Source organism: Somniosus microcephalus, chromosome 17 (genome assembly GCF_052327205.1).
Source record: "Somniosus microcephalus isolate GS21.2 chromosome 17, FLI_Smic_1.0, whole genome shotgun sequence".
Taxonomy (NCBI): domain Eukaryota; kingdom Metazoa; phylum Chordata; class Chondrichthyes; order Squaliformes; family Somniosidae; genus Somniosus; species Somniosus microcephalus.
Genome location: NC_141003.1, coordinates 70,554,886 through 70,575,369, shown reverse-complemented (window position 1 = coordinate 70,575,369; position 20,484 = coordinate 70,554,886). Strand labels below are relative to the sequence as shown.

Here is a 20,484-nt window from a genome sequence, read left to right as displayed (position 1 = left end):
ACCTAAATGCAAACCCATCTTTTTTTGATCAGCTTGGTAGGGTTTTCAGTGCAAACCAAGGAAATGTCAAGAATAATGGAAGATACAAATAAAAAGATAACGATTAGACTCCACACTAGGGTCCTTTGGGAAATAGTTAATGAAATCAATCACACCCTGGCAGATACCTTTAGGGAATCATTGGAAACAGAAGTGGTGCCCAAGGATTGGGAAAGGGCAAACATAATGTCAATTTTAAAAACTGATGTAAAGGTAATACAGGGATCTATCAGACAATCTGATACCTGTAGTGAGTAAAGCATTAGAGGGCATCGTGAAGGAGGAACTAATGAAACATACTGACGAATAAGAGGGAGTTAGCACAGCTTCATTGGAGAACAAAGCTATTGGAGCTCTTCGAAGATATAGTGGACCTGGTGGTCAAGGGGAACTTGGGGGATATTTTATAAAGCAAAGCTTTTGACACAGTGCCACATTAGAGGTTCATCCAGGAGGTTGGAAGACACAGAATGGAGGCTGTGGGGAAGTGGAGGGAACAGAAGGTAGCTATACATGGTGGCAACTAGCGGGATACCTCAGGGCCTCTGTTGTATGGAAGTGTCTGCTGATGGTACCAAACTTTGGGAAGGGTGTGGGTGGCTGCATATTACACAGCAAGTGGACCAAATTTCGAGGGACTTCAATAGATTAAGAAACTGGGCTGACAAGTGGCAGTCATTGTTTAATTTGTACTAAATTAAGGTAACGAGACTGGGAAAGTGGAATAAGCAGTAGAAACATAGGCTTAAAAGTATTAGTCTACATGACCAGAATCCCTGGGATACTGATGGATAGCTCACTGAAACCATCAGCACTTTGTGTGGCAGTAGCAGAGAAAGCAAACAAGATCTTGAGGCTTCTAGCTGGAGGGATAGAGAAAAAGTCCCCGGAGGTGATCATGAGCATGTGCAAAATACTGATCTGGTGCTAACTCAAGTTCTGTGTACTGTTCTGGTCACTATTACAATGGGGATATCCTGACATTGAAGTGGTTATAGAGGATACCTTCGATCTGACACCCAAGTGCTGCAGAAACAGAATTTTAACGCTGGAACAAAGGTTGCCCAGTGGAGATCTAATCGAGGTTTTCAGGAATCTAAGTTATACACTAAATGCTGATCAGAAGAACCTTTACAACGAGGGGGCATGGAGTTGATCTCAAACAGGAAAGTGAGCAGATAATTTAGGTTCAACTACTGCACAAGGTGCTGAATGTATGGAACAGACTACCCAGAGAGACCATGGAGGTGAATAGTGTTGGCAAATTGAAGAAGGGGCTAGTGGATATTTAACAGAGAAAGCAACTCGGAGGAATGAGATTTTCAGAATCCTCCTCCTTGTTTACAAATTCCTCCATGTCCTTACCCCACCATACCTCTGCAACCTCTTCCAGTCCAGTGTGCCAACATGTGAACTTCACTGCTCCAACTCTGGCCTCGTTTATATTTCCCCCTCTTCAGATAGGGGGAATACAAAGAGCCTTCAGCTGTCTTAGCCCCACACCCTGGAATGCTGTCCCTAAATCCCTTTTGGTATTTCTCTTGCCACCGTCAAAACTTCCTCAAAACCTGCCAATTTGACCATGTCTTTGATCACCTCCCTGAACCCTCTTCCTCCAACTGTCCATCGTCCCTGCGAAGCCACAAACTATGGAACCACCCAGATGGACTGCAATGGTCCTCTATATTCTTGTGTTTCTACATATGCTGAATAACTCCTGATGTGGGGTTGGGGAGAGAGGGGAAAAGTAGACCAGGGTTTCCACTCCTGATCACTATCCAGCATATGCTAGGTGAGGACAGAATCTGGCTTGGCTTTGATGGCTTGATTGGATAGTTTTCCGAACACTCACTATCAAGGGTCACATACAAAGAGAGGCCACCTGACCAGTGGTACTGGAGGGACGTCGACACCTGCGGGGCTGCACCCCCGTACGAGTGAGCGCCTTCAGAAGCAGTAGGAGAATATATTTAGCTAAGGTAAGAAAATGAAGGTGGAAAATATTTCTCCAGCTGCTACTGCTTCTCTCACCCCTCCTGCGTGCAGTAAGTAACTGGTGCCAACTGCGTAGGGATTTATTTAAGAATCTGAAGTGTTTGCAAGTTCTCACCGAGACTAGTTTCATCGGGCAGCTGACAGCTTCTTCAGGTGAATTGTGCTGAGCTGAGCAAACGAACACAGCAACAAAAAAAAATGCACGTCTTGCCTTTTAATTGTGCCAAGGATTTGGTGTCTTGTGGGAAATGAACTTGTTGCCAGTTGTCTTTACGTGTCACTTACAGGCAGGTGTGACTTGCGCACGTGTCGCTCCTAATTTCAGCAGCTCCTTGTGTTTAGCGAATGCCAGCAGGGCAAGCGTGTGTGTTTTATTTTCCTCGTTACTGAGCGGGCCAGGTGAGGCGGTTGCTGTGAGCTGCTAATTGGAGAGTCGGGCTGAGCCAGGTATGAGGCTGCTTGCTGATTGTGTCCCCAGTGGATTATAAAAGGACCCTCCAAACAAGAGCCTCAAGCTGCTGCAGCCCCCGTGCACTCCCAACGCTGTAATTAAAACCATCTGGAAACTGGCCAAAGGATCCTAGGAACGGGTAGAGGGAGGAGGTAGATTAACCCTTTGGAGAAAAAAAAAAATGCATAAAGCAGGTTACTAAAGCTGTAATCCTCCATTAGCAATTGAGGTTTATTCATCCCTAGAAGTGGCCATTTTGTGCCAATAATTGGCCTTTGATTTTGCTGAGCTACGTTCAATTGATAGTCGGTCTCTCTCTCTCTCTCTTTGTCTGTGTGTGTTTGGGCTTGATCTGCATGGCGATAGCATTTTATCGCATCTCAGTAAGCTTCATGTACAATGCATTACTTTGAAATGCCGAGACTTGTGTGACGTTAGCAAATACAGCAGCTATTTTGCACACAGCTAAACCCAAGCAGAATATCTAACGTTAAAAAACTCAACACAACGCTAGCCCAGGGGTGCCGAGGGCGGTTGCAGCAAACCTGAGCTGTTCCAGCTGAGATTAGCTGGGCCCTCTGGTCTTAAAGCTACACCAAGTGAGGCTGTTATTTATAGGCAGTAAAGGAGTTTGAATCCACCTTCTTGACTGAAGGTTTCCTAATAGCAAATGGGCAGATGAAGAGGCTGGAGTAATATCAGGAAATGGGTACTTGGTGAAGTATTGTGGGCCACAGTGTTGTCGCTGGGGTTACAATGTTTGTTCGTGGGGTGTGGATGATGCTGGCAAGGCCGCAATTATTGGCAATCACCAGCTGCCCCAAGGGGGACGGGGGGGCGTTGGGCTGCTGGCTTTGAGTAATTGCTTTCAAACAACTGAGTGCCTCGGTAGGACACTTCAGATGGCGCCAAGAGTTAACCACATAGTCACGTGTAGGCCAGACCAGGTAAAGGTGATGAATTTCCCTTCCCTGAACATTGGTGCCAGGGTACTTTAGGGAAAATTGCATTTGAACCAATACAGTTTTTAATGTTTTATGTGCACTACTCTTAATTTATCACTTCCCATTAAGGCCATCACCATTTCCCCCACCAATGATAGACCTGTGAACACCAGTACTTCATGCTAGGCTTGTACAGCTCAAGGTGCTGTCTCCAAATGCAGATTGGAAGGCTAAAATCAATCATTATACTGTTAGGTGTTTTTCACGGTTCAAGTGAAAATTTCACATGCTCGCCTTGTATTTACTGAAATTCCAGTGGAACACTGGTACTGGCCCTGATATATAAACTTGACATTATCCTGATTTTCTTTTTGCTCTATGCAGCTACATTCAGACATTTCCATCTTCCCCTCCCCTCATGTGAATTTTCTCCCCTTTTTTCTCTTCCCCCTGAAGACACAAGTCTTGCTTCCACTGGTGCTGGGCTCCTGGTGGAACCTTGCCCAAGAGGTCAATGTGCAAACCTTGACGGTGAATGTCAACAGGCCACCTGGGGACCAATCGCAGTCGAGCCTGATGCTGCACCCTCTCTTGACGTCCAGACGCTCTTGTGCCAACCTCGCGTGTTGCTGAATGGTGCCCAATACAGGGAACCCCAGAGGAATCATTATTTATTCTCCAACATCCTCTCCCGCCCCTCCCCCACCAAACCCCCAAAACCATGGAAACTGAGGCCAGTTGTAGGCTGAGACCGGGTAACTACCTTCCTGATCTATATGTCTCTGCTATTTAATGAAGAAACCTGCTGAGCCTCCCGGGAATCTCAAATATATTTTCAAAAAATCTGTATTCCTTCTGCTTCTCTTTTACCATCTCCCTAAAAATCGACTTCTTTCCATCACGTGTTTTGAATCAGTTTATTTTGCACAGTTTGCAGCAAAAGCGATCGGATCCTTTCTGAACCAGTAATGTCAGTCCCATACCATCTCGGAACGATTTCCTGTGTGTGTGTGAATATAATATTTGAATTTCTAACTGAAAGACTGACTGGATAATGACAGCATTGCGAGGAACACTCTGCTGGAGTTTGTGTCGCTGAGCCTGAATAGCCTCTGATGTAATGCAGTATAAGTCCCCGAATGCTGACTGTGCACTCAATCAAAGAGTGGCTGCAGCCAAAGGAGAAAAGGAGCAGCTTAATCCTGTCTTTAACATTCAGTGAGCTGGTGCAAGTTATTAGCAGGGATCCTGTGGCAGACTTGCTGATGATCCAGTAGAACTAAACCCTTTGCAGTTCCATTGATAGCAAACCTGGAAAGCCCCAGATTGAATCCGCAGTTATGCTGAGTTCGATGATCTCATTTCGGGCGGAGGTAGGATTTGTTGAGTTAGGAAGGAACCTGCTTCCATTCACTGTCCATTGACCCCCCAGCTAGAAGTGTGGATGTTGGCTGAGGGCAGGGTCATGTTTAATTGTGACACTTTTTTTTTGCACCCCCCCCTCCAAGCCTGGTATCCTGCCTACACTCACCCTCTAGGCTCACCTGTGAAGAACGAACGTTTGGGAAAGATACCAGATGCTGAACTGTAGCACGCCCGCTGCCAACTGAGATCATTTAAGCTGACACAACCGAGGGCCACTTTTTTTTTCTCCTTTCCACCCCCACACCCCGCTCTGGCAGTTGTCCTTCTCTGCTAGCATATCCCAGCGAGATTCAGCAATTGCAACAGAGAAGGGGACAAAAGGGAAGAAAATTGAAGGGCGGGTGGAAAGAAGGAAAGCTGATGGAAATAATGGCAGCGCAGTGATAGAGGGCATGAGGTTTTAGTTCCTCATCCAGGCATTTGTTACCTCTGGACTTGACTATTCCAGTGCACTCCTGGCTGGCCTCCACATTCCACCCTCCGTAAACTAGAGGTCACCCAAAACTCGGCTGCTCGTGTCCTAACTTGCACCAAGTCCCGTACACCCATCACCCCGTGCTCGCTGATCTACACTGGCTCCCGGTGAAGTAATGCCTCAATTTCAAAATTCTCTAATTTGTTTTCAAATCCCTCCGTGGCCTCACCCCTCCCTATCTCCGTAATCTCCTCCAGCCCGAGATATCTGCACTCCTCTAATTCTTCTCTCTTGAGCATCCCTGATTATAATCGCTCAACCATTGGTGACCATGCCTTCTGTTGCCTAGGCCCTAAGCTCTGGAATTCCCTCCTTAAACCTCTCCGCCTCTCTACCTCTTTTTCCTCCTTTAAGATGCTCCTTTAAAATCTACCTCTTTGACTAAGCTTTTGGTCATCTGCCCTAATTTCTCCTTATGTGGCTCGGTGTCAAATTATTTTTGTCCTATACTACTTCTGTGAAGCGCCTTGGGATGTTTTACTATGTTAAAGATGCTATATAAATACAAGTTGTTGTTGTTCTTAGCAGGAATGGCAACCAAATGCTTGGCCAATTAATCTATCTGGATCTAAATCTAATTCAGTTGGTGCTTTAATCCAGTCTGAATGTAATTAATCTACATCAATCAATCGATGGGGCACAGTTTGTTTAAACGCCTGCTTTTTAGATGAGAAGATTGCATTCAAATTAACATGAGCTAAACTATTGTCTTCCATAAAAGGTTTTACATCTGTCTAAAATTGGGAAGTGTTCTGATTCCCAACACTAACATCCATCACTGATGCACAAAAAAATTCCAAGATAATAAAATGTAGTAAAGAGTCGCATGACTTCCATATATCGCTCAACCTTCAATATCAGGGCTTTTGACATCATCATCTAGCTCGTCAAATAAAGTACAGTTTCCCCGCAAAATGGAGTCAAAACACAAGAATTTCACGAGCTGGAGTGGGTGTCTCCATCCCATAATTGGCCGTATTTCAGAAACCGTGAAGTGCACAAGAATGTACAGGACCAGAAGAACTCTGGGTATGTCTCGCTGGTCCCAAAGTTAAATAAAAATCCCCCACTGAACGCCATCTCTTGTACACCTCAATCTCTTCCATCAAAACATTATCCGACTAGCTCTTCAATTTGCCAAAGTTCTCCGCTCCACCTCCCACCCCCGGTAACCCTGGGTAGCCCATTCCACACGAATATTTGACTGGCCAGGTTACCGTTCCTCTCTGTCTTTGCCTCCTCCAGGCCCAGCTCCGTGCTTTTATTCCGGAGATGCTGAAGTACTCGACAGGGCGAGGGAAGCCTGGCTGGGGTAAGGAGAGCTGCCGGCCCGTGTGGTGGCCCGAGGACATTCCGTGGGCCAACGTTCGCAGCGATGTGCGCTCGGAGGAACAGAAACAGCGGGTAAGCGGGTCTCTGCAGGCACACTGAAGGGACCCAGTTATATTAGACAGTGGGGATTTCTGAACTGAATAGCAGACTGCAGGGGCGGGGGGGGGGCGATGAACAGCAAAAATTTACATCTCTGCAATCGCCAACTTTTTTGCTGTTGTTTTTCCGTTCGGTTGTGAATCATTGCAGCCCATCCGCCACCTTTTCAGGAGCGAACATTTGGTAACGAGGAGTAGTGACAGCTCCATGAAAATATTTTACGCAAGGCTCTTAATTCTATTGCAGTTCTGCCCTAAAACTACAAAATAATTACGATATTCTAGAATTTTGCTTTCTTACGGGGGAGTCGGGGAGTGTTGTTTGCAGAACTTTGCCACAGGAGTTTTAATGGGTAGAATCCAAGGCAGATAATGTAGACTCCACATTGTGGGAGACGAGAGTTCAGTGGACTGAATAACCCTTTGTCATTCTCTGTGCTCATGCTCTGAATTCCCTAAGAATAATGAGGATGGGGATTCGCAATAACTCCCACCCACCCATCAAACAACCCCCACGCCCACCATGACACCGCTCAGATTGGGAATGTGAACTGTAAGATCACTATTGAGCCAGTGCCACCCGCCACAATCGGTTGTTGGTGCCAAGTTCCGGGCACACTTACGCGGAGTGTCCCTTTTTGGTTGTTCTCAGCATGGGCGCATTAATGCACGGGCATAACAGGGCCTCTGCTCACGGGCTTCAGCCAAATATAGGGCCTCCACCTGGGGTGGGGAGCCCTGTCCAATATGCAGCCTCCCTGACAGACCCGGAGGAACTCGGCCTTCCTGCCCCTTATCCCATTGGAACAAGAATCCGTCTGGGAGTCTCCGTGGCGGACTGCAGTCACCTAGCCTTCTCAGTTGGACAGCAATACAAAAGCAAAATACTGCGGATGCTCAGTTGGAGTAGGTTTTAATGGATTGGGGTGCGATGGGGCCCCAGATGTTTTTGGTGCCCAGGGTCCCCCAAGAATTCTTAATTCAGCTCTGGTTCTCGGCGCCTGTTACTCCTGCTTATGGAGAGACTGTTGGGTTTGATTTTAATTCTGCATTATTATACTTTATTGAAGGAAGAAAAAAAATCCATCTGGAAAATGGCGAAGAATCTTAGCTGGGGCCTCTCGGCTGACTGAGCGAGTTTATCTCGCGAGTAGCAGAGCCAAACAGACGTGGAATGTCCCCAGTTTAATTCCTAATCGGTGACGAATGAGTTGATCTCAGCCAGGACGGTGGGGTGGGGGACAGTGCAGTTAGGCTCTACGCCCACGGGTTAGTGGGGAGGGGAGTCATTAAATAGAACCGTCACTAATCAATCCAATAGGGAAGTCAGGAGAAACCTCTTTATCCAGAGAGAGAAAGTATTTACAGCATAAAAACAAGCCATTCGGCCCAACGGGTTCATGAGCCTCCTCCACCCCTCTTCATCTAGCCCCATCAACATATCCTCCTATTCCTTGCTTCCCCTTGAATGAATCTATGCTATCCGCTTCAACTACTCTCAGTGGTAGCGAGTTCCACACTCTAACCACTCTCTGGGTGAAGAAGTTTCTCCTAAATTCCCTATTAGATTTATTAGTGCCTATCTTATATTAATGGCCCCTAGTTCTGGTCTCACCGGCAAGAGGAAACATCTTCTCTACGTCTACCCTGTCAAACACCTTTCATAATCTTGAAGACCTCTATCGGGTGACCCCTCAATCTTCTCTATTCCTAGAGAAAAGAGCCCCAGCCTGTTCAATCTTTCCTGATAGGTATAACCTCTCAGTTCTGGTATCATTCTAGTAAAAAAAATTGCACCTTCTCCAGTGCCTCTATATCCTTTTTATAATATGATGAAGACCAAAACTGGTCAAAGTACTCCAAGAGTGGTCTAACCAAGATTCTATACAAGTTTAACATAACTTCTCTGCTTTTCAATTCTGTCCCTCCAGAAATAAACCCCGGTGCTTTGTTTGCTTTTTTTTATGGCCTTATTAACCTGCGTCACTACTTTTAGTGATCTGTGTGTCTGTACCCCCAGATCCCTCTGTTCCTCTACCCCATTTAGACACTGATTTTTCAAGGAGTATATGACTTCCTTATTCTTCCTACTAAAATATATTACCTTGCACTTACCTATATTGAGGTTCATTTGCCAATTACACATGAGAATGTGGAACTTGCTGCTACAAGAAGTAGTTGATGCAAACAGCAGCAATACATTTAAGGGGAATCTAGATAAAAACATGAGGGAGAAAGGAATCGATGGTTACGCTGATGGGATTCGATGTAGAGGGGTGGGAGGAACATAAATCCGGCATAGACCAGTTGGGCCGAATGGCCTGTCAGTGCTGTAAATTCTATGTAAATCAGTCTGCTCCTGGGTACTCTCCTCAGGTACTGTCCCCCTCCCCTTCAAATCTGCAGTGACTCCTGCTGCAAAGAGGGTATCTGGAAGCTGTGGTACTGTACCCTAGCCAAGGGCTAATGCCTTTTGGCATGTGCGGAAGGACAAACGCAGCAAATTTGTGATGCGATATTTTACATGCCCATGTTTAAAGGTTGAATTTTCCCCCATAGGTTTCCTGGACACAGGCACTGAGGACAATTGTTAAGAATTGTTACAAGCAGCATGGCAGAGAGGATCTGCTGTATGCTTTTGAAGATCAGCAGACACAGCCGCAGACACACATCGCCCATCTCGTCCCCTCTCAGACAGTGGTACAGACAATCAGTAATCCTGATGGCACAGTCTCTCTTATACAGGTGAGTTTAGAGTTTTCTGTTTCTACATACAGGATCGCATCTTTCTCTAGTTTCTCTCATTAACTCCCCTCATGCTTTCTCTGAGCTCATCTTGTCTATGAGTCCCACCTGCTACTCTCTCAAATGCTATTCCCACTAAATTGCTGACCATCCAACTTCCTGACCTCCTTGTTAGCTGATATTGTAAACGGTTCCCTCTCCTCGGGTACTGTCCCCTCTCCCTGGCCGCTGTCTCAGGCTGAACCAGACTGTTCGCAGCCTCATCATCCTATTTGACCCTGAGCTGAGCTTCCGACCCCATATCCTCTCCATCACAAAGACCACCTACTTCCACCTCTGTAATATCGCCCGTCTCCGCCCTTGCCTCAGCCCACCTGCTGCTGAAACCTTCATCCATGTTTTTGTTACCTCCAGACTTGGTTATTCCATTGCTCTCGTCGCAGGCATCCCATCTTCCATCCTTCAGCAACTTGAGCTCTTCCAAAACTCGGCTGCCCATACCCTAACTCGCACCAAGTCCCGTTCACCCATCACCCTGTGCTCACTGACCTACATTGGCTCCCGGTCCGGCAATGCCTCAGTTTTAAAATTCTCATCCTTGTGTGGCCTCATTCCTCTGTGGCCTCACCCCTACCTATCTCTGTAACTTCCTCCAGCCCCACAACTCTACGAGAACTCTGCGCTCCTCCAACTCTGCCCTCTTGTGCATCCCCACTACCTTCACCCCACCATTGGCGGCCGGGCCTTCAGCCGTGTAAGCCCTAAGATCTGAAATTCCCTCTCAACACCCTTACGCCTCTCTCTCCTTCTTAAGGAAGCTCCTTAAAGCTACCTTTTTGACTAAGCTTTTAATCACCTGTCCTAGTATCTCCTTCTTTGGCTCGGTGTCAATTTTTATCTGATAATGTTCCTGTGACGTGCCTTGGGGCGTTTTACTTCGTTAAAGGTGCTGTATTAATGCCCCTTGTTGTATCTCAAAATCCACTTGTACTTTAGCCAACGATGGTTGGCTAATGTGTATGATTTATGTTGGAGCAGCAATTGAGGGTTGCAGGTTTGTGTCGGCAGTTGATGCACTCTGAATCATCCCTTGTGGTTGTGGTTTGCTTTGAGCCAGCTGTAAGTGTGCGACTGGTATTTCCAGGGAAAATCTTTTGCTTAAACACGCCAACATTGTTTTGCTTATTACTTTTCTGCCCAGTTCTCCTGATGGCACTGATTTTTGGGGTGCAGATTTACCTTCCCCAAGTAGCCATTCCTCGTGTGTGTGTCCCATTCCCCGAGTGTCGACATGCATTATTTGACCATCGTGTGTCAGTCGTGGCTCAGTGGGCAGCACTCTTGCCTCTGAGTCAGAAGGTTGTGGGTTCAAACCCCACTCCAGAGATTTGAGCACGTAATCCAGGCTGCCGTTTCATTGCAGTACTGAGGGAGCACTGCCCTGTCAAGCAACGGAAAAGATTCTACCGCATAATTTGAAGAAGAGTTCTCTCGGTATCTTGGCCAATATTTATCTGTCAACCCACATCTAAAAGGGATGGGCTGGTCATTTATTCCTTGCTGTTTGTGGGAGCTTGCAAATTGGGTGCCGTTTCTTACGTTATAACAGTGACTGCACTTCAAAAAGTACTTCATTGGCTGTAAAGCGCTTTGGGATGTCCCGAGGCAGTGAAAGGCACTACAGAAATGCAAGTCTTTTTTTTTTATAGACGGCATCACATTCGACCCTGATCTTGCCCTTGCCTGGCATCCACTCGCACTCCTTTCCTGTGGGGGGGGGCAGGGAGGGTTTGGTAGAAATTGATCATGAGCTGGGACTAGGGCTGATTTTTTATTTACGCCCCCCCCTCCCCCAAGCAGAGACACTGAAGCTAATTAAAGGGCCACTAACCCCACCCCCACCCCAGCTCAGGCCGGAGATGGGAACTAAGACCCTCCTGATCTGCGTAGCTTCGCACCAGAGCATTCTCTAACGCATCGGGCAGAGCTGCGACGCTGATTTATCGTGATTTGAAACAGAGGACAATCTTTGGGCCGGAGGGGGTGGGAAATGTAGGCACCCTGCTGCAGATTAAAGCGCTGTTCTTTCTTGTCTGCCCTTGTTTGCAGGTTGGCACGGGCGCAACAGTTGCAACTCTGGCAGATGCCTCTGAACTCCCGGGAACAGTAACTGTTGCTCAGGTGAATTACTCCACTGTGCAGGATGGAGAGGTGAGGGCAGCAATCGCGAACGCACTCACGGGAGGGTGGGGCTGGAGTTCTATCCCAACCCCCACTGAGCACGACCCACCACTGGCATCCAGTCACCACGTTAGGTAGCAATGGAGACATCCATGGTCTGGATGACCCAGTCCACCTGGCTGAAGGGAGGGGTTGTAGAGCGGGAAGGGTGGCGGGGGGGGGGCGGGTGCATAGGAAGAGGAGAAGGCCATTCAGCCCCTTGAGCCTGTTCCGCCATCCAGTGAGATCATGGCTGATCTCTATCTCAACTCCATTTACCTGCCTTTGATCCATACCCCTTAATACCTTTACCTAACGAAACAATAGATCTCACAGCCTTTTGGGAGATCGATTTCCACGATCTCTTTTGTGGAAAAAATTCTTCCTGATTTTGCTCCTGGATGGCCTATCTCTCAATTTTTAAGATTATGCCCTCTTGTTCTGGATTCCCCCACCAGAGAAAATAGTTTCTCAGTATCTACCCTATCGAATCTCTCTACCATTTTAAATGCCTCGATTAGATCATCTCTCGACCTTCTAAACTCAAGGGAATATAAACCAAGTTTATGCAACCTAGCTTCATAATTTAACCCTTTGAGCCCTGGTATCATTGTAGTGAATCTGCACTGCACCCACTCCAAGACCAATGTATCTTTCCTGAGTTGTGATGCCCAAACTGAACATAGATAGGGTCGGACCAAGGCTCTGTACAACTGAAGCATCCCTTCCTCCCCTTTGTATTCCAGCTCCCTTGAGATAAAGGTCAACATCCCATTAGCCTTTTGATCACTTTTTGTACCTGAGCACTAGCTGTTAGTGATTAATGTACATGGACACCTAAATCCCTTTGCTCCTCCACAGCTCCGAGTCGCTCAGCACGGAGAGGAAACAATAGGTTAAAATATCTTTTTATAGGAAAAGCCCACATTCTTTAAAAAATAATTTTTAAGAGTATCAGAATAGATTAAAATGTACCAATATTACACCAGTTTTCTTGATCTGTACATTTAAAAGTTTATTTTCCCAAGAATCTTATTCTTGATCAATGTGTGGTAGTCGATAATGGGTTAATCGCATCTTGTTTCATTGGTGTTGTCTGTAAAGACTCGTTGCATTGTTTCCCTGTCGTGCTGTCTGCATCACTCCGTCTGTATATGACTTGATCTGTGTATTGGACGGTTCACTTATTGGACGGTCTGCATCACTTGATGCTTATATTGGGCGGTCCGTGTGTCTCTCTGTCTATTGGGCGGTCCGTGTGTCTCTCTATTGGGCAGTCCGTGTGTCTCTGTCTATTGGGCGGTCCGTGTGTCTCTCTGTCTGTATTGGGCGGTCCGTGTGTCTCTCTGTCTATTGGGCGGTCCGTGTGTCTCTCTGTCTATTGGGCGGTCCGTGTGTCTCTCTGTCTATTGGGCGGTCCGTGTGTCTCTGTCTATTGGGCGGTCCGTGTGTCTCTCTGTCTATTGGGCGGTCCGTGTGTCTCTCTGTCTATTGGGCGGTCCGTGTGTCTCTCTGTCTATTGGGCGGTCCGTGTGTCTCTGTCTATTGGGCGGTCCGTGTGTCTCTCTGTCTATTGGGCGGTCCGTGTGTCTCTCTGTCTATTGGGCGGTCCGTGTGTCTCTCTGTCTATTGGGCGGTCCGTGTGTCTCTGTCTATTGGGCGGTCCGTGTGTCTCTCTGTCTATTGGGCGGTCCGTGTGTCTCTGTCTATTGGGCGGTCCGTGTGTCTCTCTGTCTATTGGGCGGTCCGTGTGTCTCTGTCTATTGGGCGGTCCGTGTGTGTCTATTGGGCGGTCCGTGTGTCTCTGTCTATTGGGCGGTCCGTGTGTCTCTCTGTCTATTGGGCGGTCCGTGTGTCTCTGTCTATTGGGCGGTCCGTGTGTCTCTCTGTCTATTGGGCGGTCTGTGTGTCTCTGTCTATTGGGCAGTCCGTGTGTCTCTCTGTCTATTGGGCGGTCCGTGTGTCTCTCTGTCTATTGGGCGGTCCGTGTGTCTCTCTGTCTATTGGGCGGTCCGTGTGTCTCTCTGTCTATTGGGCGGTCCGTGTGTCTCTGTCTATTGGGCGGTCCGTGTGTCTCTCTTTCTATTGGGCGGTCCGTGTCTCTCTGTCTATTGGGCGGTCCGTGTGTGTCTCTGTCTATTGGGCAGTCCGTGTGTCTCTCTGTCTATTGGGCGGTCCGTGTGTCTCTCTGTCTATTGGGCGGTCCGTGTGTCTCTGTCTATTGGGCGGTCCGTGTGTCTCTCTGTCTATTGGGCGGTCCGTGTGTCTCTCTTTCTATTGGGCGGTCCGTGTGTCTCTCTGTCTGTATTGGGTGATCCGTGTATTGCTCTGTCTTGTATTGGGTGCTCCATGTTGCTATCTTCTACTTCACATCACCCTTTATGGAAATTTAGTAAGAAATCATTTTTGCAGTCAGTGATATCGCTCATTGCTACACCAGCTTTCACAAGCCTTATTAGAGCAGTGGAACCCCAACCTGGTGAATACTGTGGAGTGATCTAGCCCTTGGCACAACAGTTTTCAACTCTTGCACACTCACGCTCACACCACGCCCACTCACGCTCACACCACGCCCGCTCACACCACGCTCACACCACGCCCACTCACGCTCACACCACGCCCACTCACGCTCACACCACCCCCACTCACGCTCACACCACCCCCACTCACGCTCCCACCGCGCCTGCTCACACCACGCCCCGCTCACGCTCCCACCACCCCCGCTCACGCTCACACCGCGCCCCGCTCACGCTCACACCGCGCCCACTCACGCTCACACCACGCCCGCTCACGCTCCCACCACCCCCGCTCACGCTCCCACCACTCACGCTCACACCACCCCCGCTCACGCTCACACCACCCCCGCTCACGCTCACACCACTCACGCTCACGCCACGCCCACTCACGCTCCCACCACCCCCACTCACGCTCACACCGCGCCCGCTCACACCACGCCCGCTCACGCTCCCACCACCCCCGCTCACGCTCACACCACCCCCGCTCACGCTCACACCGCCCCCGCTCACGCTCACACCACCCCCGCTCACACTCCCACCACCCCCACTCACGCTGACACCACCCCCGCTGACACCACCCCCGCTCACGCTCACACCACCCCCGCTCACGCTCACACCACCCCCGCTCACGCTCACACCACACCCGCTCCCGCTCACACCACCCCCGCTCACACCACCCCCACTCACGCTCACACCACCCCCGCTCACGCTCACACCGCGCCCACTCACGCTCACACCACCCCCGCTCACGCTCACACCGCGCCCACTCACGGTCACACCACACCCGCTCACGCTCACACCACACCCGCTCACGCTCACACCACCCCCGCTCACACCACCCCCACTCACGCTCACGCTCACACCGCGCCCACTCACGCTCACACCGCGCCCACTCACGCTCACACCACCCCCGCTCACGCTCACACCGCGCCCACTCACGCTCACACCACGCCCACTCACGCTCACACCACCCCCACTCACGCTCACACCACCCCCGCTCACGCTCACACCGCGCCCACTCACGGTCACACCACACCCGCTCACGCTCACACCACCCCCACTCACGCTCACACCACCCCCACTCACGCTCACACCGTGCCCACTCACGCTCACACCGTGCCCACTCACGCTCACACCACCCCCACTCACGCTCACACCGTGCCCACTCACGCTCACACCACACCCACTCACGCTCCCACCACTCACGCTCACACCACACTCACTCACGCTCACACCACACCCACACCCACTCACGCTCACACCACACCCACTCACGCTCACACCACGCCCACTCGTTTGCACTGAGATTGAAAAGGTGGAAGAGCCGGCAAGGTAAATCAACAAGTGATGCTGACACCAGGCGGTAGGAAGTGGTTGGGTGAAGCCTGCAGATAGTAGGTGAAAAGAAGACTGATTAAAGTAAGGAGTTCTGCAGCTGTGAGGCAATACAGTAAGTCTTGGCTACAACGCAGGAGGATACCAGTAGCATGCATGTTTGGAGCACGGATAATTCAGAGAAATGGAGACAAGAAAGGATGCAACAGAGAGAAAGCGACCTTTGAGGCCTATCAAAGACAACGAGCTTTTCTTCTACCCTATCCAGGAGAGTGAGAGAGGCGCTAATCGAATCTTCCCCTGTATAGGAGCAAGATTCGGGTCAGAGAAATTGGGGCTGCTCACACTCGTGGCGCTGTGCTGAATCTTGTGATGCATTACCCAGCCCCTGCCTGTGGAAAATGCACACTGGGAGGCAGGACTGTAAGAAATAGGTTTGGGCAGTTTTGTATAGGCACTTAAAATAAATTTTGAAACTTTATTTCCTTGTTTGGTTTCTGCTGCCCGTATCCTGACTCGCACCAAGTCTCGTTCACCCATCACCCTGTGCTCGCTGACCTACATTAGCTCCCGGTCTGCCAACGGCTCAATTTAAAAATTCTCATCCTTGTTTTCAAATCCCTCCATGGCCTCGCCTACCCTTATCTTTGTAACCTCCTCCAGCCCTGCAACCATCCGAGATCTCTGCACTCCTCCAGTTCTGGCCTCTTGCGCATTCCTGAATTTTAGTGCTCCACCAGTGGTGGCCGTGCCTTCAGCTGCCTAAGTCCTAAGCTCTGGAATTCCCTCCCTAAATCTCTACCTCTTCCCCCTTCTCCTTAAAACCTACCTCTTTGACCAAGCTTTTGGCCACCAGTCCTAATATCTCTCTGTGGCTCGGTAGTAAATTTTGTTAATTGTACTTGTGATGTGCCTTGGGATCTTTTACTCTGTTAATGGTGCAATTGGTGTTATTAATAAATGCAAGTTGAACGCTGTTTGATAGGGTGATGGTTATACGTGTGACTAACAGATTGAGCCTTGTGAATTCAGCCATGCGAAGCCCAGTTGGTTGCACGAGTCCTTGCAAATTCTGAGTGAATATGCGCGGTATTTAAGTTGAGAAGAGGCTATTTCTTAGAGTTGGGCTGTTTATTTTTACTGTATTCTGAGGTAACCTGTACAACAATCTCCTGAGCAACTGTTACAATCTCCTTAAATAACAGAAAAGCTTTATTGTTCATTTTTCCCGCCTTTTTTGCGCCAGTCTTCACCTCTCCTGGTGGTGTTGGGTCCTCGATGGGGAGCCGTTCCACATCCCTCGGTATATCGGCCAAATGGTCAGCATTCATGCGTGAACCCAGGCACTGAGAGTCGGCAAGTTGGCATGAATGTCACCACTGTTGGGCCCAATTTTCTCGAGCCGGCAGGATTCATTGGACAGTGATCGGAGGTGGAAATCCTGGCTCCCCCCCCCCCCCCCCAAATCAATCCAATTGCTGAAGCCAATTGTAGCATCGCAGCTGTGAGCGGATGATTCGGCATAGACCATGGATGAACCGTGGGACCTTGCTGATCTTCACGGTCCTACTATGTCTGCTGTAACCAGCTGACTCACCAGGGGAGCCCAGAAATATCTTCTGGTAATGTTTAACCTTTGAAAGCTCAATAGAAATTGGCATTAGATTAACTTAGAGGAAGGGAAGTCTAGGGTCGAGTTTTTATTTTTGTTTAACAGTCTTCCTGATCTTAAAAAAAAAAGTCAATTTTCCAGCCTGTCATTTCCCTCCAAAGTCACTCGGCTGTGATATTGATGGAGGAGGTGTCTGTATCCTCGAGCTACCATGTTCATTTTAACTGGGGCTTGACCGGTCTGAAAGCTGGTATGGATCTGCTTGACGCATGGGGGGGATAAGCCCTTCCCCCGACTGGCTGTGACTTTGTTGGAGCAGGAGATTAGAATTTTTCTTTTTTAATAAAAAAGTACAAAAAATAATTAAAGTCCTGAGCAATACGTGCATATCCCCCCCCCCCCCCCACTGATTTTCCTTCTCAGTAACGCCTGCACTTTCTTCACACAGGTCGAACAGAACTGGGCCACGTTGCAAGGTGGGGAAATGGCGATCCAGACGACCCAGGCCTCCGAAGCCACCCAGGCCGTGGCCTCTCTGGCAGAGGTCGCAGTGGCCGCGTCCCAGGAGATGCAGCAAGGGGCCACCGTTACCATGGCACTGAACAGGTGGGTGTCGGCCAGCGGTGCTCTGGAGGAATGCTGCATGAACTTCCCATCTGACTCTCGTTAAAAACGTGGAAATATCCTCGACCTCTCCTGCCCACCATAGGTGGACCCTGGGTCTAAATTTAATTTTCAAGTTCATTATTGTTTTTTTTAAAAAAGAACTCATTTTTGGAGCTCACAGATGAAAGCAGTCCTTTTATTGATGCCGCTCGTTCGTGTTTCGCTGTTTTAATGTTTTCGATTAGCCAGATGTAGATCATTCTGTTCCACTGTTCTCTTTCTTTGACACACACGGTGCCAGGTCGTTCAGTTCCGCACACGGAGTCGCTGGTCTCTGCTGACCTGGGGGGGTTGATGGGGCTGGTGAGCAAATTTTAAGGGGGGGTGGCAGGGATAGAAATCGCAAGGCGAGTGAGCATTCCCCCTCAGACGCTCTCACAGTCTACTAAGCAGTTTTGGCCAAGGCCTGAGAAACAGTCAGCTTCCCAATCCGACCCCATGGCTGGGGTATGTCAGGTGGTGTTACAGGGAGGATAATTGAGCCTAACGGAGGGGAGAAAATAACTGGCGGGGTGGTGACTGGGGGAGAGACAAGCTTACAAACTCATTTGTGGGCTGAGAGCAATCACTCGACGAGTTTATTCAGAGTAGCTTGGGCCAGGAAGGTTGAAGGTTTGACCCCTGAGTTAGTTGATCTCATCTTGGGGAAGCAGAGCGATGGTGAGGGACCTGGAGTTGGCTTTCGGCCTTGAGCTGGAGAAGAGAAAAATCAGCGAGGGCTCTTGATCCTTTTCGAGCAACTCCCACCCCCACACTGGACTGTGCGTGGGCGTGGGCAGGATCAGTTCTGATGATGAATGCCTGAAACGTTAACTAGTCTGTTCCCTTTAGAGATACTGACTGACCTGCTGTGTGTTTCCACCATTTTCTGTTTGTGACTCACAATCTGGGTATGTGATTGGTCACCATGGGTCCCAGCACAGTGCTTTGGAACCCCTCTGGCATAAGTTACTGTTTTTTCTTGCCTTCCCAATTTTCTCCACCCAGAAGGTATTGAGCCCTTGCTAGGCTGAGGATCCATGGGGTACTCTCTGGTACCTCAACCAAGTAGGCGGTCTTCCATGTGTGAGCCTCCACAGTGACTGCAGAGGAGGGTGGGAGGGTCACAACCAAATTCGATCATCTGACATCCCTCCTTGTGTCTGTTCCAGTTGGGATGCTAGGTAAGAATCATGGGTGAGGTACCATGATCTGTGTTCTGTTCCTCAGCCGTGGTTCATTGATGGCACTTCCTTCGCCTCGGAGTCAAAAGATCGTAGGATCAAGTCCCAATTCAGAGCACATAATCCAGGCCGACACTCCAGTGCAGTGCTGAGGGAGTGCTGCACTGTTGGAAGTGCCGTCTTTCGGGTGAGACGTTAATCCGAGGCCCTGTCTGCTCTCTCAGGTGGACGTAAAAGACCCCAGGGCACTATTTGAAACTTACAAATTGACTGCCTCATTTACTACATTACAACAGTGACTACACTTCAAAAGTACTCTGTTGGCTGTAAAGCACTTTGGGACATCCTGCAAGCAATGTTCCCCGTCATTTTTTTTGGGTGCACGGCCCATTCACAGTTTCGTGCACGGCCCATTCACAGTTTCGTGCACGCGCGAACTTTAACATTGCAAAAAGCCAGTCCCGGGCTGTGAGGGACCGTCGAGAGAGGTGCGCGGCTTATAGGGAGCGTTGACTGCAAGTTCTTTCTTTTAACTGTACCTCTTACTGCTGCCTGACTGTGTTACCTAACTCCGCACGCACCACGGGTTGAATCTTAGACCTCCGGGGTCTACGCGACTGCACTGCTCATTGGATAAGTTCATTGATCCATTGGGGGGGGGGGCGGGGGAGCCTGGCATCCATCGGGGGGGGCCCTGCATATGTTTCTGTTGCAATTTGATCATAAAGCAGAGTTTTAAACCTGTGAACTGCTGGTGAGCCAGTTGTTTGTGGAGGGGCCACAACATGTTATTCATGCGACTTGTGTTGTTCAAAGCTCATTACTTGAAACAACACCAGCTGAGTGTGTGTTTTCAGGAACTGGTAACTGAGGCATGAGTAAAGCAGAGCGGATGGGGGGTGCGGGGGAGGAGGGTGCATCAGCACACTGTGGATTCTTAACCTCTATCTTTGTGATCGGGTGTACAAAGTCTACAGTGGGCCCTTCTCTGATTGTTGATTCTAAACCCAAAGAAGCGAGTGGGATGTCTCCGTTTTTAAGTTATAGGCAAAGATAGAAACTGAGATGCTCAAAACTGGACAAATGGGTTCTTGTGCTGCTGGGGAGATGTTACCCGTGGAGGTTAAATAGTGGAGATGTTCGGCTGGACGAATGTGCTGCAACTTTGCTCGATTACCTTTGGTGATCAGAGCATATTTCTTCCCCGCCCAAGGGAATTAAACAGTTTGGGTAGTGTCCATGGACAGGTGGATTGTACACGGTGGTTGAAAGAAGTGAGCTTAATGTGCGGAATGGCCTTTTCTCATTCTCTGTTGTCTTCTGCATCCAAGCACCAATTGCCATGTTAATGTCGGGATGGGATGAGTCAAGGGCATCGGAGTCAAAAATTGGACAAGAAAATGAATGTTCTCGCTGCGAGTAGAAATGTCCCAATTGTCATTAAGACAGCCCTGACCTGCTGAGAGAG

At 49.0% G+C, this 20,484-nt stretch overlaps 1 protein-coding gene across 9 annotated transcripts in view; it reads left to right on the top strand.

Annotated features, from left to right (window-relative positions):
* nrf1 (nuclear respiratory factor 1) overlaps window positions 1–20,484 on the top strand; it is a 76,427-nt gene that overhangs the window by 18,639 nt on the left and 37,304 nt on the right. For 8 of the 9 annotated variants that reach the window (XM_086010654.1, XM_086010655.1, XM_086010656.1 and 5 more), the window contains 4 exons: window positions 6,575–6,733; window positions 9,319–9,504; window positions 11,614–11,715; window positions 17,636–17,793. In XM_086010654.1, the coding sequence (XP_085866780.1) occupies window positions 6,575–6,733; window positions 9,319–9,504; window positions 11,614–11,715; window positions 17,636–17,793 (605 nt within the window). The remainder of the gene's footprint in view (window positions 1–6,574; window positions 6,734–9,318; window positions 9,505–11,613; window positions 11,716–17,635; window positions 17,794–20,484) is intronic. The other variant, XM_086010653.1, reaches the window with a different exon arrangement.